This window comes from Anopheles maculipalpis, chromosome 2RL (genome assembly GCF_943734695.1).
Source record: "Anopheles maculipalpis chromosome 2RL, idAnoMacuDA_375_x, whole genome shotgun sequence".
Lineage (NCBI taxonomy): Eukaryota > Metazoa > Arthropoda > Insecta > Diptera > Culicidae > Anopheles > Anopheles maculipalpis.
This window is the reverse complement of record NC_064871.1, coordinates 23,755,951-23,782,230: the sequence shown is the minus strand read 5'-3', so window position 1 is coordinate 23,782,230 and position 26,280 is coordinate 23,755,951. Positions and strand designations below refer to the sequence as shown.

The 26,280-nt window shown below is 44.6% G+C and overlaps 7 protein-coding genes across 8 annotated transcripts in view; 5 read left to right on the top strand and 2 right to left on the bottom strand.

Moving 5' to 3' along the window:
- The window catches only part of LOC126558142 (uncharacterized), a 459,948-nt gene that overhangs the window by 58,178 nt on the left and 375,490 nt on the right, over positions 1-26,280 (top strand). The window lies entirely within an intron of this gene.
- LOC126556783 (protein dispatched) overlaps positions 1-26,280 on the bottom strand; it is a 383,943-nt gene that overhangs the window by 141,780 nt on the left and 215,883 nt on the right. The window lies entirely within an intron of this gene.
- The window catches only part of LOC126557230 (band 4.1-like protein 5), a 252,065-nt gene that overhangs the window by 127,528 nt on the left and 98,257 nt on the right, over positions 1-26,280 (top strand). The gene's annotated exons all lie outside the window — the stretch shown is intronic.
- The window catches only part of LOC126565588 (transmembrane protease serine 9-like), a 307,009-nt gene that overhangs the window by 202,106 nt on the left and 78,623 nt on the right, over positions 1-26,280 (top strand). The gene's annotated exons all lie outside the window — the stretch shown is intronic.
- LOC126559071 (RNA-binding protein pno1) overlaps positions 1-26,280 on the top strand; it is a 454,598-nt gene that overhangs the window by 361,527 nt on the left and 66,791 nt on the right. The window lies entirely within an intron of this gene.
- LOC126558359 (lachesin-like) overlaps positions 14,618-26,280 on the top strand; it is a 346,936-nt gene continuing 335,273 nt past the window's right edge. Inside the window, exon 1 of the mRNA XM_050214360.1 lies at positions 14,618-14,626. Coding sequence (XP_050070317.1) covers positions 14,618-14,626 — 9 coding nt within the window. The remainder of the gene's footprint in view (positions 14,627-26,280) is intronic.
- On the bottom strand, positions 22,174-23,643 carry LOC126558966 (uncharacterized). The gene is made up of 2 exons (XM_050215058.1): positions 23,542-23,643; positions 22,174-22,785 (listed from the first exon to the last, which is right to left on the bottom strand). The coding sequence occupies exons 1-2, from the start codon at positions 23,641-23,643 to the stop codon at positions 22,174-22,176; spliced, it is 714 nt and encodes a 237-aa protein (XP_050071015.1).

Genomic DNA, 26,280 nt, shown 5'->3' with positions numbered 1-26,280 from the left:
CAAGAATTTGAAACATCGCACCAAAAATGCAAGCACATGATAGGATAAGTCCTATTTTCTTGGCGTTGTGTTGTGGCTATTTTTTCTCACATTTCTTCCCCAATTTTTGAACCGAAAATTTGACAGCAAGCTCCCAGAAGCATTCCGCCCAAACGGTGGATGAGAAATGTTCCTCAGGAAAATTTTTGCCGCACGCAATGACGGTGCAGTGTTAGAAGTGATAAATTACCTGCATTACCTAGAAACAGGCGCTCATTGATCATAGTTACGGTAGCAATTTAAAGCTCCACACTGGCCTCGAGCTTCATAATGTAAGCATTTTTCAACTCCACACACGCCTTCGCAAGATGCAATTCTTAAAACTAAAGTACAACAGTTTTTCTTTCCTGCTGCATCACACGCCCGAAGACTTTCATTCGGTATGCAGGGTCCTTGAACCTCGGCCTGTTTCCCTCCCGCTGGTTCAGCGTGTAGGAAATCTGCTGGTAAAAGTGACCAGCTGGGCGGGGACGGTTTATCGATCAGCAGCAGTAACTTGGCTACTCTGCATGCTGCTTTACTTATATTAGAAAACCGAATTAACGCACACTGTTTACGGGTTTCTCGGTTCGGTCGAAGTCCGATTGCTTCGGTGTGATTGGGTGCTTTTCTCGGGGTCCCGACGACAGGGAAAGAGAAAGTTGTTTTTAACTACCGTGTTGGGTGCGTAATTTTCCGCATTTTACTGTGTCATCACTTCATTAGAGGTGTACTACGGATTCGGCGCGAATCGGGATTAGGTTAGGCAAGCATGTTTGAGTGTGTCGGGGATTTTCAGCGAGCTGCATTCGTTGGTTTGCTGCGTTAAAGGTTAGACGACTCTAAGCTCAGGACCCTGAAAAATTGGGATGTTTCCCTGTTCGGACATAAGGAGGGATAAGGCGTATCTTCCATCTATTGTGCCTCGGTTAGAGCGAAGGTTGAGTTTGAATTTAATAAGAGCAAAATAACAATGCATATAAAGGCTTCAGGTAAGTGGACGACAAAAACTAAATCCACCAATCAAGGCGGAGGAATGAGTAGGAGCAGAAAAAAGAGCTAACACGACCACTAAATACAGTGCCTTTCTAATGATTTTGAAGATATGCCATTGAAGGCGTCTTTCACCGCATCAACACAATCCCTTTGGTCTGTGGATACGGGAACACACATACACACGCTCAGGTGGTAGAGTTCTCGGCACCGGCGGGGCAACGGGTGCGCCCTTTCGGAGGTTCGAATGGTACGTACCTTGAGGGACCGCTGACGAAATCTGACCGTTTGGATCTCTTGACCTAAAAACTGGCCACGCTCAACCAATATGCGGGCCAAGTGGATAATGATGGGTGATGGGGATCTCGTAACAATGAGATGCGTCTCGGGTGCTTCCCATTTCTTCGCCAACCAAACATCCCCCATACCCACCACCGCACTGATCCACCCGCTTTGTCGGAAAGGGCCTGACGGATGGAACGGAAACGCCCCGTAGTCGGGACGGCAAAAAACGGACCAAAACGAAACTGTGCCAATCTAGACACGGTGGAACATCTACAGCTCATAGTTAAATTGCTACCGGGGATTTGCTTTTTTTGTTTCCAAAGGTTCTTCTTTTACGTTTGGGGCAGGGTTTTGTTGCTGGTTTGGCAAAAACAGTACGATTGTTCCAGTGGGAAGGTTCTGACTGAAGCATGGGTTCGGTGTTAACTGCTCGGTTCAATGGTTCAGCGTTTTTCGGGACACGCATTAGCTGTGGTTCCCGGTCGATTGGATACAGATAAAATGCATGACTCTGGTGAATAGTTGTTTGACAAAATAAAGTGCTAAAATTGGCACGACTTAGCAATCGTGTGCATCTAATCTCCTTATCCGCCTAAAGCTATCAATTCGATTTTGTTGCAGACCGCTTTCCATTCCGGGAAACCGCAAAACCGGAGAGGTTTTTCCGATACCCTGCGTCGCAGACAACTGCACATTGCTCGCTGAACTTGAACTTTGTTGGCGCTGTGCCGTAGGTCTTTCTCGATTATTTGCCTTGCCTTTCGGTTCTTGCCTAGAGTCCGTTGCAATAAAAGTGCAACAACAGGAAATACGATCTTCCGGCGGTCGATCTCGGCGAAACCTCGATCAGAGGAGAACCACTTTCCATTGCAGCAGCAAACGCGGTACAGCAGCGTACGTGGAACACCGGTACACACACGCTGCGATGATGCAGCAACAGCAGTGGAAAAAGTAGAAAATTCAGCTAGTACGTTGACCGTTAGTCCATTGGTCAAAGTGAAAATGAAACATTTGCACCGGTCACATGTCACACGTTAAAGCCCGTGTCGATGTCTCCTGCTTCTGGGGGGGAAAGTGTTGTCTCGGTACAGCCCGAAGCTGGGTTGTGTAGCTCAATAAAAGTGATGGTACTTATAAAAGTAACAACGAACCTGTGCAAACCAAAATTAATCCTGCCCGAACCGTGCAGCAACCAGCAGACGGGAAGTACGAGCTAGTAGCCAGCGCTAGGCATGATGGTTTGGGGCAGTGCGTGGAGTTGGGTTAGGATCAGCGGAAGACTGGTGATAACAACATCGGATTATGTCACACACATGCGAGCGGAGTTTTCGGTAGCATGGGTAAGACTTTCTTTGGCCCGCGAGTGTAATGCCTGCTGTGGCTTCCCAGAGGTTAGTGAGTTTGACACTAATTAGTGGTGGTGGTTGGCAGTTGTTGGACGTTAGTTTAATGGTTGGGATGGAGAGGAAAATAAGTGCCCTAGCGTAGATCCGCTTGCTTATGATGTGATGTTAATACGATGTGAACCAAAACGACACGATTAGGGAGCGTGATTGTTATCGTTTTTGTTTCTATTTGCATGCTTTTTTTTACTGTATTGAAGGTGTTCAGTGTATTGAGATAACTATTCCTTTTACTTTAAGTTGATTTATTTTATTTAGTGATTTGCAATGGAATTAATTTTACAACTGAACATTTAATCATAACTCTGTCTATTTTTCTTTAGACTGTCTTTGGATTAAGATATTTTTGGGATTTAGTGAACATTATTGTTATCTCCAAATTGTTATCACCAAATATTTTAATAGCAATTTTTAACCGCTTTCCCTTCTGAAATATTTTTAATACACTCGTTTTCGAAAATTTAAGCAAAGTAGCATTGCCAGAAAGCGGAACTAAACCCATCTTGTATATTTAATACGTTTAATTTTTAATGAGAAGTAAAATTAGACCAAACACCGTAAAACGTTGATGACAAACACCCAGGTGTGTATAATAGTTCATATTAAAATGGAAAATAGTGATACGCTTAGGTGGGCCAATATACGTTCCACCCAAAAAAGGGGGAAAAAAGAACTCGAAACGGCACGTCATGGCCGCGTGCCGCTGACTTTATGCGAACGGTATTAATTTGCTATAAATTAAATAACTCGCGGTAGCTTTCCTTTTGCGATACGAATCTTCTACCGTACGAAGCTGTACTACCGGGCGTGTACCGTTTGAGGGGTATTGTGTTTTTCTTTTTGGGTTTAACGAAGAAAATGTCCAAATTTTTCCAAACCCCATACTTGCCCGCAAAGAGATGGAAAGCGGAAATGAAGAAGAAATTTTGGGCAAAACATACGCACATGTTTTATGAGTCGGAACCATATCGGAACTCTTGTAAGGGGAGCACGCCAGAAAGCGAGACAGAGCGGGCTGCCAACAGTAGTGAGAAAAGCGGCGAAGGCATCATAATAATAGCAATCGACGAAGAGGGCCACTCGCGAAAGTGGCCGAAAAATTTCATTATCTGCATCCATTTGCTGAAGATGGTGTGAGCGCGTACGCGGATGGATGAAATATATATTTTTTTGGATATGTTACCCCGGTTTGGTCGCTGCGTTTGGCATTGTTTTTCGGTGGATTTGTTTACTACTGGCGCGTCCGGCCACACGTTCCGACTTCACCTCTTGCCAGCGACAAACCAGTACTGTTTTACAGGCCAGCGTCGGTCTGAAGTGGCCACCGTATCGGTGTCAAAATAGTTATCGTACTATCCATGTACCCCGTAAATTGAGCACGTTGGTGAAAATAGGCACACGGATTTGATCTTCCCATTTATTTTTGTTGTTTTTGTGCCCGTTCACCCCGCATCAGATGTGCGGATGCTTTTCCCCATCCTCGCGATGGGGTCCGCGAAAATTGGGCACGAAAAACAACAAAACACTCATCTCGAAAATTGACAGAAAGCTGCTACTTTTACCGTGGCCAAGGTGTGATGAGTGTGTACGGGCACTAATTCTTTTTTTTTTTTTTTTGGGAAGTAATACGCTAATGTAGTGCGGGTGCGATCATGGGTTGAGAAATGTGTGGAAAAGAAGAGGTTGAAAAATGAAAGCATTTCTAATGCTTCTTCGAAGATTTAATCCATGACAACAACAAATTTGAGGCCAGGCCAAAAAATGAGCAGTGTTTTTTTTTTAGCTCTGAAGATGTCGTGTCCGGTCAGACACAAAAAGATAGTGATTGATTTAATACTGAGCCCTGGCTCATTAGCACAGCAAAAAGGATTGCATTTTGAGTAAAATTAAAACACATCAGTACCTTTGAGCCTTTGAAAAGCAAGGAAAAATGCTGTTTTCATAAGTGTTCCTATTTTCGATTATTCCCATGGACGCGGGTTTTGATATTCCGTCTCACATACTACGATGCCAGGGAGATGCGACAGCGGAGCTGGACTTCAAACGGCAAATCCGAGAACCCCCATCATTCCATATCGTCTCCCCGTAGCGAGGATTGACTCTCTAACTACGCAGTATCAGCAAGTCTAGTAAGCCATTCGATGGCTGGAGTGACCTTTCGATCGTTAAACCAAGAAGAAGAAAATACTTCGATGTCCTTCGTTGTCAGAATTTTAACTAAACCACACCCTATGAGAAGCAATACCTTTATCAGTTTTTTCTATACAACTTTACAAACAATTTAAAATCGATCTTAAGGGGTTAAAAACGAATAAAAGTTAAAAAAAATCACTTCTCATGTTTAGCAATCATTTTGCAGTTTTGTCATGTTGGAGTGTCATAAATTAATTCAAAAATCTAAATGGCGTTATCAAAAATTCTTGTACGGTATCCAAATATCAGAATTAGGAAATGATATGTTTGTTTGAAAGCAATGATTTCCTTTGTGATGTCATAATCGTTTGTAAAAGATCGATTTTTTTATTAACAATTAATTAAGACGGTACAATGCCGTATTGTCAAAAAATCAAATTAAGCAACAAATCAAATTATGTAATATAAAGTACACGCAAATAAAGTACACCAATACGTACAGCTCAGCACAGTTCCCTATTTCTGCGATTCATCGGGACGGGATTTGACATCCGGCCGTGCCGTGTCCTGCAGAAGACCAGGGGCACTATCACGTCAACTGTACCGTGAACCAGTTCGTAGTTTCGAACACAGATGGTAATTTGATTTGGAATTCGACAAATTACATCAAAGTAATCAATAGCATTGATATTTTAATTAAATTTGTTGGAAATTACATGAAATAACTTCCTGTTAGGTTCATGTAGCAGAAAGTGATACAAACTGTAACGATGGGTGTTATCTGGTTTTATTGAATTCAGTATAAATTCGCAGAATGTACTGCTATGTGTTAAAGTGGTTTGTTTTTATGCAAAGTACTAACACTGGGCGTTTGCTGTTGTCGGTTAAAATGAGTAAGGAAAAATTTCCTCTTTTATGCTCGCATTCCCATTTTTCCATTTTTATGCAAGCGATTGTGTATGCAAGTTAAACATTCAGCCTGGTTTCTTCGAAATCAGCACGTCAAATATTCATCAGAAAGAATGCAATGGGTGCATAGCGCGCAATAACGAGTGTTTTGATTTACAAAAACGCTCTGTATATTGTTCTTTTCCCTCTGTACTATTCCCGATTCAACGACGGTACGGCATCGAGGGCGAGGAAAATTATGCTGAAGAGGGTCGTAAGTGTTTCCGAGTGTGTGTTTCAGTAACTTGTGCCAGCATCGCTCTCTCGAGACGCCGAAGCCTCAGCACAGAACAATACAAAACAACAGCAAAAGCGTTGATTCCTTCGGTGCAGAAAAGTGGTACAAAGCATCAGACTGTGCGGCGAGTGTGCCACCGTTTTTTCCAAGCACCGTTGCACTGGGTTTTGGCATCAAATGGCATGCAAGAAGCTGCTGCCGGAAGGAAGCGAGCAAACCCATCACGAGCCACGGGGCAAACCATACCGAATGAAATCGAATCCACTTTAGATAAGTGCTCCTTTCGGAATGGAAAACACTTTGCCACACTGACCCAGATAAGATTTACCGGGACCTTACCACGCACCCGGAACGGTCACTGCACCCCGTCGTACAGACGCACAAGTGTGCAGGCACACGGTTCACGGTAAGTTTGGAAAGTCGAATTTTCACAAGCGCATGCAAGAAGAAGATGGAAGGGAAAATTATGTCATGCTATGCGATTGCTGGCTCTGCGCGATCGGACGCGACTCTTGGGATGGATTTGTTATTCAAATAGCTCGCGCCCGGATCCGTTCACGCTGGAAACAAAACCCTGCGGCTGCAGCAAGAAGAAAAAGCTGACCGTGAATAAATTAATATCAGACCGGCAGCATCGTCCGTAAGGCTATTACGTGAATCGGTGCTGCTCAGAACATTCTCCGTTAGCTTTCGACGGGCTAGTAGTTCTTGAATGGACGATTTCTCATGCGCCCTATATAAATTTTCCGAACCCAATCCCCGCTACTTTTCACTCCGTTTCCACACTGGCCAACGGTGGCTTACGCGTTTTGTAGCTTCCCAAAAAAATCTCAGAACCATTCAGTGTGCGAGCAAAGCGATAAAGGAAACGGTTGCATTCCTTACGGCTTCCCGGCATCGGCGAGTGGTCATCGGAGCGTTAATTAATGTGGCCATATTTTTAATTTCGCGTCCCAAAACCCTCGCGTTGAGCTAACGAGCGTTTCAGACGAAAAACCCCCACGTAGTGAACGTAGATTTTTCCGGTTCTTGTTTTTATTTTTCTCAAATGCGACGAGCGGCCACACGGGGCAGGTTTTCCAATTCATCACGTGATAACTGGTTTTTCGGCAGCCAGCCAGCCAGTTTGCAGACGAGCAACAGTGCGAGTCGTCCGAGACTCGGCCGGTGCTCCAGAGAGCAGCGGCTCGTGTGCATGTATGCCAAGCACATTGGGCCGGGTGTGGATCAAGTGGCCGTTTGTTGATTTTGGGGCCAATCGGCCTTATTACGGGAATCGGGTGGATGAAGACTACAAGATAACTCATCCGGTTAGCAGCATATCTGGGGGATTGGGTTGTGTGTTGCATCGACCTATGTGTTTGTGGGCCTGTAAGTGTGTATGAATGTTGCAAATTTGTTGGCTTTCCTTCGAACATGAACTGAGTGTCCGGGAGTTTGCGATGAGATTTCGATAAAATCGAGGTCAGAGGAAAGAGTGTTCGATCGTTTCGCTGTTTCGAGTTTGTATCGATCGCTCTAAAAGTGTCATAAAACAGAGTTCTGCCCGGATGTGTGTGCGTGATTTTACTAGAGAAAAAAAAGTTTTTAGCGTCCTTTTATTAGCCACAGACAACTGCCCGAACTATTCGATCAGGACCGTTTTTATTTTGTTTTTATTCGGAGCGGAAATGGATAATACTGTGTTCGTGACGATGTTATCACATTTAAATGTCTGCGCGAATTGACACAAATTAGCGCTCGCTGGTCTTCCGTTTCTCGCAATCGTCATCGCCATCGACTACACAAATGTAAATCCGTTCTGGCGAATTTGGCTGCGTGGAAATAAGTGGACGAAAGGAAACGTAGGAACGGTTGGTTTTGTATGGCATAATCGAAACGGTTCGTAATCGATTAGCGTAACATTGTTTTCCTACTGAAATGGACAAACGGTGCGTTTAACGCTCATTTTCCATTCATCCTATAGAAAGATATTCATGCGCTTTAATTGGCCGTGGTTATTGGTGGTGGGTTTTGTTTGTTTTAATTTAAAATGAGCATAATGCTAATTTGGCACGTTTTCAGGAATCCGGATTCGGGGTAGATTTTCGATTTGAAACATTGATATGCTTAACGTGATTACTGTGTTTAAAATTTAATAATTTTATGGCATTTGAAAATGGCTTGATTGTCTTGTGAATGTGATACATGTTTATGTCAATAATTGGATCAATAATAATTCTGCAAAAATGTTACCAATTGAGTTATAAATCACAAAGAGTTAAATGTCAGTGAGCATGCTTTCGGAAAGATTCCGATTTCAAGTACTACCTTCTTCTAGGGTGTTTGAATAACTACTCCATTTTACCGCAGGTCAGCAAATAAAGTCCGGAAATCTAATACGATCTACAGCAGACCTTTCCATTGACCGTAGCGCTATAAGGAAGAAAATACCCATTACAAGTACACACACAAACAACTCCGGGACAAGATGCTTAGTGAACTGAACCGTCCCTAAGATTTCCAACCCATTGACGTTCGTTTTAATGCACGATGCTCCTTCCGGGAGCCCGACCGTTGTCATAAGTAACCATTTTCCATCCCGTGCAAGCCGACAATGTATCGCAGCGTACATATACTACTCCCAACTGCCTCGGAAGCCTCGATTCCGACAAGATGCGAACGGAAATGGTGATGGTGGCGTGGCAAAAGTATGAAAACCAGCCGGCGCATGGTCTCACACGGACCGATAATTAAATTCCTCACTATCGGCTCAATTCTTCCCCGAAGACTCGTCTCTTTCTGCGGGGAGAGGTTTCCGGATCTGACGTCCCGTCCCACCGAACCGGTCGAATGGGCAGGCCACTCGCTCAGGGTCAGTTATACCGGTGAATCTATTGGTCCGCAACGGTCCCCTCACCGAGTCCACTCACACTCACACGGCAAGCTCGATAAATACAGCTCACGAGGCAAACAGTTATCGCCGGCCCGATGGCCAGTGGCCAGAGCGGGAAGGCCACTGCCTATCCAGCAACCGGAGACTAAGCCGGCAGAGAGTTTCGCAAAAGCTCGGTTATTGACTTCTGGACTGGATTGAATGTGCCTCATTTTCTGCGGGCGTCTCTGTGTTTGTGTGTTGATTTCGTATCGGTTTCTTACGTTTTTGTTTTTCTCTTCAGATTTTCCAGTACGGTTTAGCCTCGTTTTGAATTGGAACTTCGAACTTTGAACGGATAAGTTGCGGGTGGATGCCTCGGGTGAGTTACGATTTAAGGATTTGTTCCACTACAGTCGGCTGGATTACCAAGGTCAGGAACGGGAAAAGTTTGAGAAAAGATTTGCGATAGAAGTCAAACATAATTTGGTAAATCGGGAGATGCTTGCGCAGTTGAAGGATTGAACTATGAATGAACTCACGGGTTGTTTTTGCAAGAAGATGCGGCAAAAAAATGCAAAGGAACACGATTTACGGCGACGACGAATTTCTCAGGCTGAGCGATCTCAAGTGTTCTATCATTTTATAAATATTTTACAGCACTGGCAGAAGAAAATCAATGAGAAATATTTAATTATCTGATAAAGTGTGATTCAGTGAATTTCCGCAAACTTGGAGACTACATTCAGTCGATTAATGATGATTTGATCTTTTTCATTCCTGATTGATTCTGGTTTTACGTTTTATCCTTTACTCTGCTGCACTGCTAATGGAGTTGTTGATGAGTCAAAGAATCTTGAGCACAATTTATATTATCAAAAAATTATAATACTTTAAACTTATTGTCTTTTTCCATAAGACGTTTCCACGAAACGCTTGCAAAAATGAATTTAGCACTTTTTATGTTTTATGGCGTCCGGAACCAAACACCTTCCACATTCTGGGATGTGATACCATCCTTCACTTTCACCATCAACCGGCATCCGGCAGTGCTAACAATTTTCACCGTCTCCCGACTATAGAGCTCTACCGCTGCATTACTGCATTACCGGTGCATTTCGGTTCGCCAGGCCAAGTATCTCAATCATCGCCAGTCTGAAAGGGAAGGAAACCAAAGCGCCAGACGGGGGAAGGTAAACCGCGCACCAAACAAATACCTTCACTGACGTCAAGGAAGCGGTCGACGCAAACGGGCACAACGACCACAAACAACGGACGCGTCGCTCGTCGTAATGCGCCGTAATCAGCAACAGATTCGATCTGCAGAAACCGGATCAACGTGGCAAGCGTGCGCGCGCCCGCCGTCATCGGGCAATCTTGATCTTTCTACCGACCCCGAGCCGGACGCGCAAAAGGGTTCAACAACCCTTTACCGATGCTCGCGAGCTGCAGACCACGTGCTGATTACAAATGCGCCACGGAAGCTTCAGCTGTGATTGTTGTTGTTGCTGTTTCATTTTGCCGTTATCCCTCCGAAAGCGGATCTTTGCTGCACGGGGCCCAAACCGCGGCGAACTTTCGCTTTTTGCCACCTCAACCCCTCGGTATCTCTCCGACATGGTGTTGTTTGGGGCGGTCGGATGAACTGAAAGGGAAGCGGTGGGTGGATAGGTATGAGCGTACGAACATGTATGGCCGAACAAGCGTACGTACGTACGAACGAGCTGGCTGTGAACAATTCGTCGGCAAATCTGTTACTCCAATTTTCGCGGCCAAGAAAAAAGAAATGAAGCGAACAAGCACCAACGATGGTGGTGTTCCGTTTGCATTGCGAACTTTCCGCCAAACGAGCAGCCGGTTGTTTCCCAAGTAATATCCGGTATGTGTGTGAAAAATGATGAGGAAATCGTTCAACTAGAGGTTGTGCAGATGTTTATCTGGCAGGATTTGCTGGATGTTATACGGATTTGAATATTTTGGTTTGATTTAAAGTTTAAAAAAAATCTGATCTTGTTTAGGTTGAAGCATAACAGGTGCAATGTTGTTTGTTAGTAAGGAGAAAATATTAAATTTAAATTCTTATTCGAAAGGTCATCCAAGCAGTTTAAACTACTAGCAAAGATAAGAATATTATGTAACACAACAAGCAAAGTAAAGTGACGTGTTCGGCCCCACAACCAAAATCTTGCTGACCTATAAACTGCTGCGCCAATCACCTGAGGGAGTAAGCGGTTCCTACCTTTTGGTAAATAAAGAACACCACCAGAAGGGGTGGTTGCACTCCGTAAATCAAGCAGATTACTTCATTCTACCAAGCTATCCTCATCCGAGGCAAAGCCTTTTACCCTTATCCTTAAGCTGAAGTGTTTTTTTTAGTACACACGCGGTGAGCAAGAACTCCTTCTTGCTGGTGGCCAGGTAGGTCCGACCGCAACTAACGAATGAAGAAGGAACGATAAACAAACGCTTCCGGTACACCGAAAGTAGTGCCACCGATAAGAGCGGCTCTTTATCGCCGCACAAAACCTGTCGACGGATTCCGGTTCCCGGTCGTTATGATTGGCTCCCTGGAGGCTTTTTTTTTTGCTCCATCGGCACCAGATGGAAGAACCGTTTTTGTTGGCGTCGCATTGGCAATATACGGCCAGGACGCAAGTTGCGATAAAAGCGCTCAGTGTACTGAGGGGGACGAAAAGCACACACATTGGCCCTTTCTTTTACCTTCAATCTTTGGTTCGAAGTGTGGAGCATGTGGAGAGAAAGAAAAACAGGTACTCACGCGCTTTTAAAAGGGCTGCCGCAGGTAAGTGAGGGGAGTCTATTACGTACGGGCCCTTTTTTTCCGAAACCTCTCGCACCGTACGACCGAAGGTTCGTGATGTAAGCGCCGCGTTTTCATTTCCTTTCCGACGCCGCCCGCCTCCTGTCCCTCTTGTCACCTCCCCCTCTTTACCCTTTTCGATCAAACACTTCTCCCCTTGCACACTGCTTCTGCACTGAGTCTGGGGATCCCTGATTTGTGATTTCCCACGCCGCGATGAGGTTTCGATGCAAGCGATGCGCAATGATGCGATGCTGCACGCGAGATAAAGCTGTTCTGCCGGTCGGGTTGGCCCTTTGAGGGAGACAACACCGTTTCAAGTATCACGCGGTACGTGCATGTTTACTTGCGCTTTCAAGTTCAAGTTTGGGGCCGGGCTGGTGAAGATGGTGAACAGATTGATTGGTTTGCCGAAGCGGTGGAAAATTGCGCTGCGTACTGTTGCGTGTGTTGGTGAGTGTCGGTGGCGTTGTACATTGTATGTGTTGCCCGATAACGGTGCGGTTTGGTGGAACGTCACTGATCCCCCCCCCCCCCCACACTCATTTTGCTTTTATGTTACAGGGAATGCTGGTGCTTCGGTGCGTCTGTGAGCGAGTTCGCGTGCTCTGTTCGATCAGAAGCAAAAGAACCAAACGTTTTCCCAAACCTTCGTCGAGTGCATTGGTGCGATCGATGATGGATGGAGAGAAAGGAGCGGTGCAAGTGTGTGTGTGTGTGGGGTTGTGCGTGAGACAAATGTCTTTATGGTGGTGGCTATTTTCATGATTTATGAAGCTTGAGTTATCGTTATGGGTTGTGAACTGTGTAGGGAAAATGAAGGAGCATGGAAAGGGCGTGTATTGATCAAATAGAGTGTGACACAGTGAGTTAATGATTTGTGACACTTGAAACAGTTTGCATAAGATAAAGTAAATAAAAGGAGCCATGCAGGGAATCCTGTATTTTTTATTTTGACTGGTAGATTCTAGGAATCTTTGCTATTAATTCAGACATCTGGTAGAAGCGGAACTGTATTGTTATTCCCCCGGAAGATTTTAAACCAGATCTAGTATACTATCTGCTGTTCTTCAGAACTAGTGAACGGATTTTCTAATTAGCATCAACATTGGAATAATTGGTTTCGATTTTGATACCAATTTTTGTAAATGTAATTTATAATTGTAACAAACAATTTCTTTCAAGTTCCAGTTTGTTCTCCCCCAGAACTGTTCCAGCGAGCTTAGATCACAATATTATGATATCGGCATTCGGAATTCGGCATCGGCATTTCATCGTTAAGCAGGTTCAGATCTGATAATTAAAAAAAAAGGTTTTCAAGAATTTCCCATTGGCCAAAATAAGGTTGAGGAAAGTTCGTTTAATCAGGTTTTGGTGTTCTTCTTTGGCCAATTTTTTCAGCTTTTACAACTTTTTCAAGTGTAATATCATCTATTCTTTTAATTTATTTGACTAATGTGTTGGTCAAAGTACAATACTTCTGTAAGCTCCTTTGCGTTTTTATCGAACAGTATGATTTTAACATTGGAAAAATTGAATGGAAGTGAATTATGTACGTGTAATCTGTCACAAAATCAGAGAGATATCCACAACAATTTAATTTTTTTTTGATCATTTTTTTATACAACAAAGGAAAAGAGTTAAAAATATGTTGATTGAACATTTGATTATAGATTCTTCAGTCCAAAATATCCTTATTATTATATTCTTGTTACGTTTCGTTGCCTTAAAGAGTTAAATTTGTACTTGTGAGTTGAGATCGATCAAACAGTTTCTAATTATTGTATTAAAAAGGAAAAAAAAAAATCAAGACATCTTGATCGTCCACGGCTCACAAGCGAAAGGAAGCGGAAATGTTGTAGCAAGCCATAAATAGATTGAGCAAAAGAAAGTGTTGGCTGGCTTCCCTTTGGCGCATTCTAATCGTTTGTTGTGTACATTCACTTTTCAACAAAAGCTAGCAAGCAAAGAAGGAAGGAAGGGAAGCAGTGGATGAAAAAAAAAAGCACACCCGGAGTAACATATTCCCCAACACAACACGGCCGAACAGGAAAAACCATTACTGGTCACAATCAAATTCGTACTTTTCCTAAGATTTATCTTGCCTGCCCGGTTTCAGGCGCTTTGCCGCACGATGATGGAAATTGAAAGTAAAACAGCCCAGCGGTCGCCCTGGACACTGTCCGCAACGAAATAAAAGTAAAATTGAAAACGATAAAAAATCCTCCCAGCATCCCACTCCACCTTTCCGTGCGAAGGGAAGGGGAGGGTAGGGAGGGGGCGTGTGTGTTCCTTTCTATTTCTATATCGAGCCTGACAGCATTCCCGGCGCAGCCAGAGCATAAAAGCAGCATAAGCCGACGGTAAAGAAGTTTATATACATTAGGGCAGGCAAAAAAGAAAAACAGGAGGAAGAAAATAAAAATAACACTCACTCACACAAAAACTACACACTTATAGTTACCCTCGTTTCCAGTCACTTTCGCTCTCGGTTAATTGTGGACCGCTTCCCCCTGGCTGACTGACCCCGGGAGGCTTTCGGGATAGTCGTTTCCAGTTGTGATGAGAAAATCTTTGCCCACCATTACGCCCTCCCGCACTCGTCCAATCGCCGTCGCGTTGCGTTGGTTTCGGAAGCAGTTTGGGTCAGCTGTACCGCCCAGCTTGGGGTCAGTTCCCGAGGGCATCGGTGCGCTCGGGCTTAGATCCGTCTCTTGCATGCATGACGGACGGCGGCTATGATCGGTGGAGCGAATCGTGATGATTAATGTTCGGTCTTCGGTCTTGTGGTCGTTTGCCGACAAGGAACGGGAGAGGAAGAAATCCAACGGGAGAGGAATGGATCGGTTGGTAAGTTTTACATCCGATTAAACTAGCACGAATAGCTTATTAAATAGATGCTGCTCCAGCGACGCTTACGAAGGATGAGGCTTGTCTAAAATTTTTTTTTTAAATTTAAGTAGAGGAACTGTATTACATAATGTTACAAATATTATAATCCTTATTAGTTTTGGTATAGGACCTGCGAAGGAAATGCGCTGAAACGCTTCTTCATTTCAAGCCCCGGTTTGTGCATGCGAGAAAAGGGTAATTAAAACGCTGATGCGTTTCTAATCGGTACTAGTTTCACTTTCCTGTGGTCAGCGACTGTAGGAATTGAACCAAACGTGTGTTCCGGATTGGTGAGATCGGCACACGCATCCAAAGCGAAATGTCGTGGATTCCTGTAATTTGTATTTTCATGTCTTTCGCCTTGTAGCAGATATTGTAAGGCAGCTGGATTCGGTTTTCGGAAGAAACCAGTGACGAACGCGTCTGCGGTCCGATTCTGATGACCTGAAACTTTCACCGGAAGTAGGCATCCCATCCCAAGTTTTCCGAGTTGAAACCAAAGGCTTCGGGATTTGAAATGGGTCATACATACGTAAACGATGAAATAAAACCAGGACGGTACAGATGATCTCCACCACCCTACAACAAACACAGCCCAATGAAGATGATGCTAATGATAATGATGATGAAGATGTTGATTGGGACTAGAACGGGCGAAAAGATGAAATCAAAACATAATTAAGACACCGAATTGTTTCGGTCCCAGTGAGTGTGTAGTCGAGAGTGTGTTAATGGCTGTGCAGAAATTAGTTTACATGTGGTGTGTAGGATGGTGTTACGTCTAAGATAAGAATCTAAATAAAATGTAAAAAAATGTTTCTGTGTCACTGCATCGGTTTGACCTTTTATCTTTGCAAATAAAACATGCTCTTGAAAATTAATCTGAAACCAATATTGATTGCATCCTATTGATCATCGGTCATCACAGTCATCATCGATCTTCGGAGAAAATGTAAATTCAATGTGTCGGAAATGCGGTCAATATTGCAATTAAGCAAAGTGCACCACTTTTGTCATTTCGTTCATTTATTGCAATAGGTCAACAGCATCATTAAAGCTGGTCCGAAGCTGGCACAGCTGAAGCTTCTCTTAAGTTCAAAGCATCCAAAGCATGCTATAAAGTTGTAAAGGAAAAAAAAAAACCGTACAAACGAGTAGCAAAAGTAAGAAAAGTGTGCATAATTGCTGGAAATTCAATTACTCGCACATCAGGAGTACGATCCGCTATCCATTACCGGACGCTTTCTTTCTGATTGCTTGATTGAAAGTGTGCGTGTGTGAGCAAAGTTTGATGAGTATGCAAATTGTGCAGGTGCGTTGCAAAGAGTGACGCATGAAGTCAAACATTGTGAACTAAATTGGTGTTAGTTGGAGTTCCTACTATCGTGCTAGAATTTATACTAATTTATAAAATCGATAGTATTTATCGGCAACTGTTGCGGTCCATTTTTTCGCTACCCTGCTTAAGTTTCGAACGAAATAACGCACTGCTGGCTTTCTTGTGCGGCCAAAATTTTCATTGCTGTTCGTCGTTTTAGTCTCCAATCGATATGCTAGATACTACTTCTACGCGATTAAGTAGCTTAATATGGTTTCCTGTTCCTTTCGACCGAAAGTACTTCCAGTTTTCCAAGTTCCGAAAATGAGCGCACCATATGCTAGGTGCCCATCATTCTGGAAAGGCAAAGTCGACAAAACAGTGCACATACCATCCGGGTGTCATTGCTTTACAGCGAATTGCACTCGGCTGGTAATTGCATTCGCTGCTTGAAGCCAACATGGCCGGGCTGGTGAAATGCATCGCTGCAGGAAGGCGAGAGCGAGAAGCGTCCTACGTGCAGAGGAACAAAAGTGCATTGCATCCGGTGCAGTGCTCCCGGTGCACGAGACTCACTCTGGCGCGGGCTGTGAAATGGTTTCATTTCGCAGTATGCACTCGCCTGTTGGCACCGCGAACGAATGGAAGGGCACACGGCAATGGTGTGGTGTGCGGATTGGAATGCCTTTGGCTGGGGAGCGTTTTATTTTTTACAACCTCTTGCAGCGAACCTCACGTGCAGCACACATATGCAAGTCCGGGAGGGGGACCTCGGCAAACAAAAGTGTGCGCCCCATTCGTCTGAATGCGTTCCGTGCACTTGATTTTTGTGTGTGCCCCCACTTTCGAACGGTGAACGTCAATCCCCTTTTGCTGATGCCATTGGCCCAGAAACCATGAATAGTGTAGTCTGGTTGAAGGTTACTGATCGATGGTTTGAACATTTTGTTTCAAAAAGTGCAAGTTTTTAATCCCGTTTTGGCATTGTGCATTGGCATTGGCAATCGATCAGCAAAGTTCAGCGCTTATCAGAGCAACGGTCAGCAATGGATGACAGTTATGAACGATGAGCGCTCTTTTTCCCCCCAAGGAATGTTTCCATCCGTGAGGAAATGAGGCGAGAAATTAAGAAATTATCATCGCTTTTCATTTTATTCTTTGTCATTCCGTTCCTACCTTCGGCTGAACGGTAGCTCGGAAGGGAAGAACGTGTATTTTTCCCAGCGTGTGCCGTATCGTATCTCTTCGATATCAATGGCGAACATCAAAATGACGTAAGCTTTCACCAGACTATCTTCCCAGGTTTTTTTTTTATTTTTGCTCTGCCTCTGTGTGTCTGCTTGTCAAGATTTGCATACGTCCGATATCTATCGAACTTTGCTTAGTCCGTTTTGCCCTTATTTACCGGTGACCGATCCCGGGTCACGATTGGAGGGCAGGATATGAGGTTGATTGCCGAGTGTTGTTTAAGTTTTTGCAGCTTCTGCCATCCTATCAATGATGCAAGGCAAAGTTCTACGATGAAGAGAAGCGAAGTGGTGGCCTCCTTTCAATTGGTCGGTGAGGAGCTCAATATTATACTGAAGTTTATTGGAAATATGCAAAGCTGATTGAGCTTCTTTTATTGGGGAGTTCACATTGAGTTTGAAGGGACCGGTGGACGCAAGATTCACGTAAGATTATTAATGAAACGGCATGGAAAAAAACTTTGCAAGAAAGAACTTTTTTTTTTCGTTTAGTCCTGCTGTATGGGTAAAAAGTGCTGATCAAAAGGATGAAACATTTTTGCTGTAATAAAATCTTTTTAATTGAATCCAATCTGCTTGCGTCGATGGCTGAGTTTTTGCAAAGTAGTAAAAAACTTGCTGCTACCGGCGTTGATTGAAATATTCATGAGATTAGAGATGAACATGTTTCATTCTGGTTGTGTTTTGGCCCAGGTTTAAAAATTATTTTATATTATTTTTATATCATATATGAGATGGATGCAAAGTTTCCCTTGATGCTTCAAAATAAAATTAACAGAAAAAAATAATTGTTGATGACAATACGGCATTATAACGGCATAATTAATATTAAATAAGAAAGAATTATTGTTCAGAACGGCAAAAAAACTCATCGTGTTTCCGCTACCAACGATCAATTTGAATTAACGGTCAGCAAATTCAAATCTTTAATCGATTGCGCATGTTGATCGTGTTACCCAAGTAACAAACATGCTTGAAACGCTTAACTACCATAAGCGCTACCAGAAAATTCGATGATGAAAAAGTAGTACCAAACCAAACCTAAAACGTATTTTATCATTTTTTCAAATCAAATTTATTCCTCGTATTGATTGCGGTCACGTTCTTGACAAAGTTCGCTCTTGTTTTTTTTCTTTCTGATTTTGCAACCAAAGATAGAACTTGAGTGTTTTTAAATATGTTTAAAAGTTAAAAGGTTGACAATACGGCACTGGACCGTCATATTCAATTGTAAATAAAAGTTAAAAGATAATTGTGTTGAAGCTGTAACATGCTCGATCACATTCATTTTGGCCTTTAAATCTTAATTTCTGTAGTCAATTGATTTGACCTCATGTTTATCATTACAATTCCAATTGAAAGTAAGCAGTGAACAGTAATTTAAGGAGTTAAAAAGCTCAAATCGTAGATCGTTGAAATCAATTTTGAGTATTTAAAGCATACATTGTGATAAATATACTACACATGCATGGAATCGCATGTGAAGCGTTTCATTTCCATCGAGTTATTGTCGAGTTGGGGCTTTTCTTTTTCACAATGGTCTAGCTTTCGGTCATGAATGATCGTTCCATCTGTGAGCTTTCTGTACAGCGGCTCCCTCGATGAAATGAACTTTCGAATGGTTGATGGTTCTTGCTGTTCTTGTTATGTTGCGTATTTGTAACCGCTATTGTGAAATGGAATGTAATGAAATGGTAAAAAAAAGAAAACTAATGTATGCAACTGAATGCTTTATTATGCTCAAATAAACTAAAAATATTTTATCAAACCTTCAAGAATATGGTCAGAATATTTGAACGAAGCAAAGGATTAAGTATTTTAGTTTCTTTATGCAGGACTCATGCTACCGAACGAATTTTTTAAAGAAAATAATTAACCCATTTTTGACATTGTTTTTATTCGTAAACCAGTTTAAGTTTATTTCTACATATTTCTTCTCAAAGTGTTGTAAATTATTTCATAGTTACGCTCCAGCGCATAACAAACAACTACATACGATCTCAATCCGATCACTACGTGTCCTTTACGTGCACTGCAGCTAAAAAAACCGAAATCCGGAATTATCGTCGCCCCGGAACTCAGATGCCAGCCTGGTAAAAGTGAAAGTTTTGCAGTTAAATGCTCGAAACACACACACACACATTTTGGTTTGGCACCCCCGGTGAAAGCATAGCGTAATCGCAACACATAACCTGATTTCATCACGGGTGGTCAAAGGTTCTTTCGCATGGTCCATGTGCAGGAATAGCGGACGCTTCCACTTCACCAACTCATAATTAAACATCATTTAAATACCGCATTCTAAGAGGTGAGATTATTTAGGGCCAATAAAAACGAATTGTTTCCGGTGCACAAATGAGTCGAAATGAGGTCATAAATTAGTTCAGCCCATCCTTATCGAAAATCTAACAGGACAAACGCCCCGGTTGGTGGGAGTGCCTGGCATAAATTAATAAAAGCTATCCCGAATGCACTGCTAGCGGCACGCATAGGCATGCTGCAGATCTGTTGGTCCCGAACGAAAAAGCTCATCCCGAAAGTGGTTGGTTCGGAAATAATTGGCTCATAATCAGAGCTGGGTAGCATTGCCGGAGCCTAAAGAATAAATCTCGGGTCCCGCAATCGAGATAATCATGTGAGCGGCTAGATAGTGGCAATAATTGCCAAAACAAAGCCGAATCCTCTGCCCCACGCAATTAACACACTTCCCAAACGAACGGCATCTCGGCCACGGCAAGTGGATGGTTTTATTGGATGACGAGAGGAATAAATTTATATGGATTTGGTTGTTCGCTGTTGGACCGGTTTTTCGTTGTGCTGCCTCCGTTCCGATAATATTCCACACACGGATACACGGGCGGAGGGAAGGAAGACTGGATGCGGGAGGGTTCGAGAGAAATCAAGAAACAATATCCCGAACGCACATTCCGTGGCTATTAGGCCAGCCGCGCGGGAGTGTAGCATAAGCAGTCCGTGACGTTATCGAAACGATCGTGTGCAATAAACGTGTTGTCGTCGGGCACGGAAGCACGCACACGCGAAAACAACAACAAGATCCGTCACTTTGTGTGTCCCATTTGAATGTGTCACCCAATAACGGAACCAACGCATGTCACCAATGCGCACGGAAGGGTGGCGTAGATTCCCACCCACACCAAACCAAAAAGAAAACGAGGTCAGAACGTTTCGCTTTCGATCGGCCGCTGGGAACGTGACTTTCGGATGTATCGTTGCGACGATATTGCGTGCAGTGTCGCGTTTCCGGTTACTGAGCACGCTGCACTCGAAAGGCTTCCGTGAGTGATCGAGGTGAAAGGAACTGGGTGAGCTCGATCCAGCTGTGACATTTCTTTCCGACCAAAGAGAGTAACTCAGGCGAAATGACACGAAAGGAAGCCCGGCCAATGACGCAGACGGTTGTTGGTGTATCTTTTCGTAGTTTGATTTTCACATTTCTTTATTTCTTTTGATTTCTGCTCTTATTGCCTCTTGCATTTCTCACTTGCTCTTATTTACAATGGTTTATGTATTGGGGAGGGAAGGTTTGCTGCCTGTGCGTTTGCGTACAAGATCAAGTCCCGGGTTCTCCCGGAAGAGATTCCGTTTCCGTTCCTGTTTGGTTGCTCTTGTTTTGGGGGATTGCTGTTTTGGTTGCTGAGAGAAACATCTCCCATCGAGTGACGATTTGGGTAGGCAGAGGAATGTTGTGAGCGCGATCACGGTGTAGAAGAAATTCACTCCGCACGTACGGTGGTTCCGAACATAATTGCCATGGGGTGTTAACAGTTAGCGAACTTAGCCTGCTTCCCGCACATACATCCCCTGAGGTGAGGACGTTCGGTCCGAAGTGGTTGGCTAGTGAATTGCAAACCACCGTACACGATACGCCTCGGATACAGAAAATTATGCACAGGAAGCCACCCCTAGCCTTGAGTTGAGGCTAACGGTGCGATCTGCTAATGCCCATGAGTCGGATACAAATTGTCCGCCTGGCAAACGGAACTCCGATCGAACGGATTGAAGCTTCTTCCGCGATCGTGATCTTGCTCATTTTCCTCTTCTCACCCTTATCATCGCTGCACGTCTGTTCAGATGAAAAGCTAGCTGGTAGAATAGACTAGAACCCAGAATGCGGTAGAATTGGGTTTAATAGAAAAAAAAAATACATAGCGACGGAGATGATCGTAGCTTCAGCATTAGCAGCCGCTAAAAAGCTCCGTTGGGAGTATTGATAGTAATGTCTAGTGAGGAACGGGGAGGCGCTGTGTCGGCGCTTGGTGAGAGAACTGAAGACCGGTCATGACCAGGTCGGGCTCGGGCGGGGCGCGTTTTCTTGTAGTAAAGAAAATCGATCAACCCCGCACCGGGTGAAGCCCACTAATAAACACTATAAATCGATTGGGACGCCTGATCGAATTACCTCAATCGGCCTTGGTCGCGTAGGTTGAACGAGGGTCGTAAGGATTATAGTAGACTAGATTGAAGAATAGTGCTCCAGGGGGGCGGGACGGGATTTAAAGTTAAACGATTTTTTTTAAAGGTACGCCATAGCGAAAGTGGCGAAAGTATAGTAGTAATAGTAGCAGTAATAGTAATAGTAAATAGCAGCTATCAGTGATCAGTGATAGTGGCGTGTTTGGTTTCGAGAATCGATCGCACAAGATCGGGATCGAGGGCCTCTTTCTGGTCGGTTCGAAGGAGGAAATGGTGTGTGCATACATGAGTGTGTGTGTGTGTGTTGGTATGTTTTTGTGTGCCTGTGCACTCATGTGTATGTATGTGTCTAGTGCGGGACAGTGTCGGTCCTGTTTGGTAGAGCAAAACATGGTCACAACAAAACAAATGAACAAATCAATTCCTCAACTATCGGCTAAGTTAATAAATTAATCTCGATCTTCGGGCGACACCACACTCGGTTAAGGGCAGGTCACCCAGTACGGCTTGCGGCCGCTAGCATTAATAAATTAAAGGGATCGGTGTCTGTTCTTGGACGCGCGAGCGCTATCACACACACACGATTCGCTTACTTTCGCACCGGCTTGTGGCCGGCGTAGGCGATCGAGTGAGCGGGCTGGCTGTGGGAACCATAGTCACCGTATCCGCTCGACTCCCAGCCACCGGACGAACCGTGGTACGAGGTGTGCTCCTCCTTCTTCGACAGCAGCTTCTTCAGGAACAGGAACTTGGACAGGACGAGCGCGATCACGGACACGATCAGCGCCTTCTTGGCGATCAGCGCAATGCCGAGCAGGGCCAAGAGGGCCAGACCGACGATCTTCAGCTTCACCAGTCCAAGGATGGGCAGGAGCGCCTTCAGGATCTTCTTCTTGCCGCGAGCCTCCGCAACCATTGCGCGCATCTGTCCCTTCACTTCCTCCGGGATGACGGTGGACAGGCTGCGGGCAGCGCCGGCCATATCGAGGTTCAGCGAGCGCTCGCGCAGGAAGCTGACCGAGCGTTCGAACACGTAGTTTTCTAGCGCATCTTCGCGGGTTTCCACACTGTTGGCAGATTCGATCTGGGCACTGTCGGCGTTGTACGAGCGAGAATCGCGTCCAGCCGTCTTGACGAACGAGAGACCACCGGCCAGGCTGATCTGCGGCTGGTCGAAGAAGTCACGTGCCTTGCGGTAGAACTGAAAAAGAAAAGCGGATCGTCAGTAACGCTGTAGCTTCAGTGGCAACTGACAGTAAGGTGTAAGGTGATTTTATCGAATGGGAACTATTTTCAGCTGAGCGTAACTACAGCTTTATTAAGCAGAGATCCTTAGGGAACTAAACTTTTCGTTGGAATAACAGGAATAATGAGTGATTCGGGTAGTTATTGGTCTTAATCATTTCATGTGATGAAGTTTTTGTTCTTTGGCTATGATCCTTCACTTTCAATTTTAAAACTGCTTAACTACACTATGGGCAACTGCACTTGATATCGACTTTAGTATATTTTTGGTTTACATATATCCAAAAGTTGTTCGTAATGACTCGTAATGAAGACTCGTAATGGATCTGGATTAACTTGTAACTTGGATTAATGGATTAACTTGTAATCTTCTTTTTCTTGTTCGGGTTAACGACTTTCTAGGTCATGCCGGCCATCAAATGGTTTATTAGACTTGCTGATATCACGTCTAGTCAGTTCTCACTACGGAGGATGGGATTTGAACCCTGGTTCTGACGTGCGAATACCGGTTATCGCCTCGGACCGTAGAAATCTTTTATTACTTATATTAGTAACACATTTTCATTGTCTCCAAGTGGTCACTAACTTAAATATCACAAACTTCCACGCATTGTATACAGCACGTAGTTCCTGCACTAAGTCCTAGCAACTGTTCTTTTAAATTCACTGGGTCCCCAACTTCCCATCACATATCGTAACACTTGTTGCGTACCGTGAGCTGCAGGCAGGAGATCGAATCCTTATCCAAACACTCCTTGAAGTCCTGGGCCGCAGCCAGGGCGCACACACTCAGCACACAGATTAACAGCTTCATGGCGACACACGTGTGGATGTACGGTGCACTGGGCAAACAGTGGAGCAATCAGAGACAACAGAAACTACTGACGAGCTTAAGACACACAAAACACACTTGCGCTTTGCTTGGTTTGGGTTGCTCCTCACCGGTACGGAACTAAACACGGATTGACAATTTTCCACACGCTACCGAGGTGTTTATAAGAGGCTGGTGCGCCCGATACCCTCTCTCTTGCGTAGTTGCGCTTTCTCCTGCACTTTCCCACTCGCTCACGCGGCCACTTGCCTTCTCGCTCTCTTTCTCCTGATCGCAGCCGCGATCGTGGATCGTCTCCTCCGGGTGGCTTCGCCTGTATGCTCTTCTCTTGTTTCGCGGGTGCGAAGGTGGTGGCGCTTGCGCACGCACACACGGGGACGCACACGGGCTCAGCATCGCAGGGGCCTCAGCCCAGCAGCTTCAACCCATCCAGGCAGGTCTATCGAAACGATTTCTTCGGTGCTTTCTTTCTTTGGCCAGCTACTTTTCATCTTCCTGCACACCTTCTCAAGTGGCAGAGTGGGTGGTTGGTGGGAGGGGCGAGGTATAGCCCGGATGTCGATTTTTTTCGTCCCCTGCGTTGCATCCTTCCACTGCGTCCCACCCGTTAGCGGACCGAATGGCCAAAGCATCGAATCAATTCACAAATATTTACATTCTCCTTCTTTCTCCAGCTCAGTTTGGCGAACGGGGTTTCGTGGATTTTCGTGTAAGTTCAGTACGCTGAAACACGCTGGTGTTTCGTTCCGTTCCTTTTCTGGCCAGCGAAAGCGCGTGTTCATTCTTGGCCGCTTCAGCCCGTCATGTGTTTGTGTGTTATTATGTTTTTGCTCGTGTGTCGGCTTCTGCTTCAAGATGACGCAGAGGATTCTCCCGCTGTCGCTGTCGGTTCGAACACGTTTTTGGGCGGAAATTCGACGACCATCAAATTAGAGACCCTTTTTTTTGCAATCGCAAGCAACCCGCCCGGGGGAAGCCGCTATTCGAATGGAACCGATTGCACCGGATCAAAAGGGGTGCCCGGTTGCCGCTGATTATACGATTAGCATTCCCGGGGAGTGAGAGTTTAACTGGATCGACTGAGAGAGGCCGAAAGTTGCGCGGGTGCGTGGACGATCGATTACAATCCCCAAGGTTTGTCCACCCGGATCTTGATCCCACGGTGCCGGCATGCTGGGCGACGGTTGCGAGTGAGGGTCGGTTTTAAAAGGAGCCAACAAAAGATGAAATGAATTGGTAGGGTTGTATCCGGTGGTGATTCAGTGAAGTATCGGAATGGTTGTAAACATCCGGAATTCAGGTCGACCTAGGTATGTTTGTAGTGTTTTCTTTCCTTTTGTCCAATCGATCCACCCACATTGTGTGGCGTTTCTCATTTCCCCCGAGAAGAAACTGTTTCGAACGAAAATGGAAACGAAATTCCTGGTGCAGCCCCCGGAGTTCCAACTGCCACTCACTTTTGATCGATCGATATGAGATTTTGTAGAGGAAATTGCAGAATTGTGTTCAAATTGAGTAGATGTAGAAGCTTTAATGTTTTATTAAAGCTTCCCTCAGTACTCTTGTTTCGTTCACCATAATCCTTTGAATAAATGCCTTTGAAGTCAGTAGGAACTGATTAATATACAATTATTTTTTTTTGTCTTACTTTTTTTACAGTATGTCGATTGGTAACCAGCTGTAAAATGTTGCTCTGCTTATATTTTGTACAAAATAAATAAATTAAATATTAAAGCTGATAGGATTTGAAAACCTGACACGCGCCCTGTTATAATTTCAACGAAATGTGAAATTTTCCGTACATGAAAGTTAATGATCAAATCAAAAAGTAGATCAACGCGCATAAAATAATAGCTCGCCCAAATAGCCCGATATATATTTGTACACAAAATAAAATCTAAAAACACAACCTCCATATACCCTTTTGTGCACGTTCCAGCCTCAATAGCTGCGTGCGCCCGGGTTCACAGACTTCCCGCCCTGATAACTTTCCAAACGACCGATTTGTGGCCACTCGCGTACGAAACCGGCGTACGGTTGGCGTACGGCTTTATTGCATCACATGTTTCGCTTCGGAAGTACGGTTCGCACTCGTGACTGGCACGTTGATCACGACGCATTTCGGACAAGGCGTTTCATGTGCTAACCCCCTCGTTTCCTCACTGTCTCGCTGTACCTCTCAGCTCGACAGCTCGGATCTCACTGAACCCAGGTGGGAGAAATGGCCGCAAATTCCGGACCACCGGATCCGGCTAGATCCGGTCGACGCAATAAAGATGCAATCGGCAACTCGCGCTAGGCAGAAAGATGAAAGTTGTTTCCACCCGGTTCACCAGTACCCCTCCAACAGCATCATGGGTCGGTTCGCGATCGTCCTCGCTAAAAACCAAACAGTTCAATCGTGTGTGTGTGTGTGTTGCTTTACACCGATGCCCTGAACCGCACGGGGCACGCTTTCCTCCCGGTACGGAAAGCGTTTGTGGTTTGGCTAGTTTTTCCACCTCCGTTTTGCGAATAACGCGTTTCATCATCGATTGTGTTCCCTTGGATGGGTGAAGGGGGTGATAGTAGTAACGGTGGTGCTACCGCTTGATCGATCTTTTGTCGGACCGATTGATG

Bases quoted from the DNA above. Each gene is read 5' to 3' on its own strand.
- LOC126558966 (XM_050215058.1), bottom strand. From the start codon at position 23,643: ATGAAGCTGTTAATCTGTGTGCTGAGTGTGTGCGCCCTGGCTGCGGCC. The intron at 22,786-23,541 runs GTACGCAACAAG...TTTCTTTTTCAG, and splicing joins TCTCCTGCCTGCAGCTCACG to TTCTACCGCAAGGCACGTGA.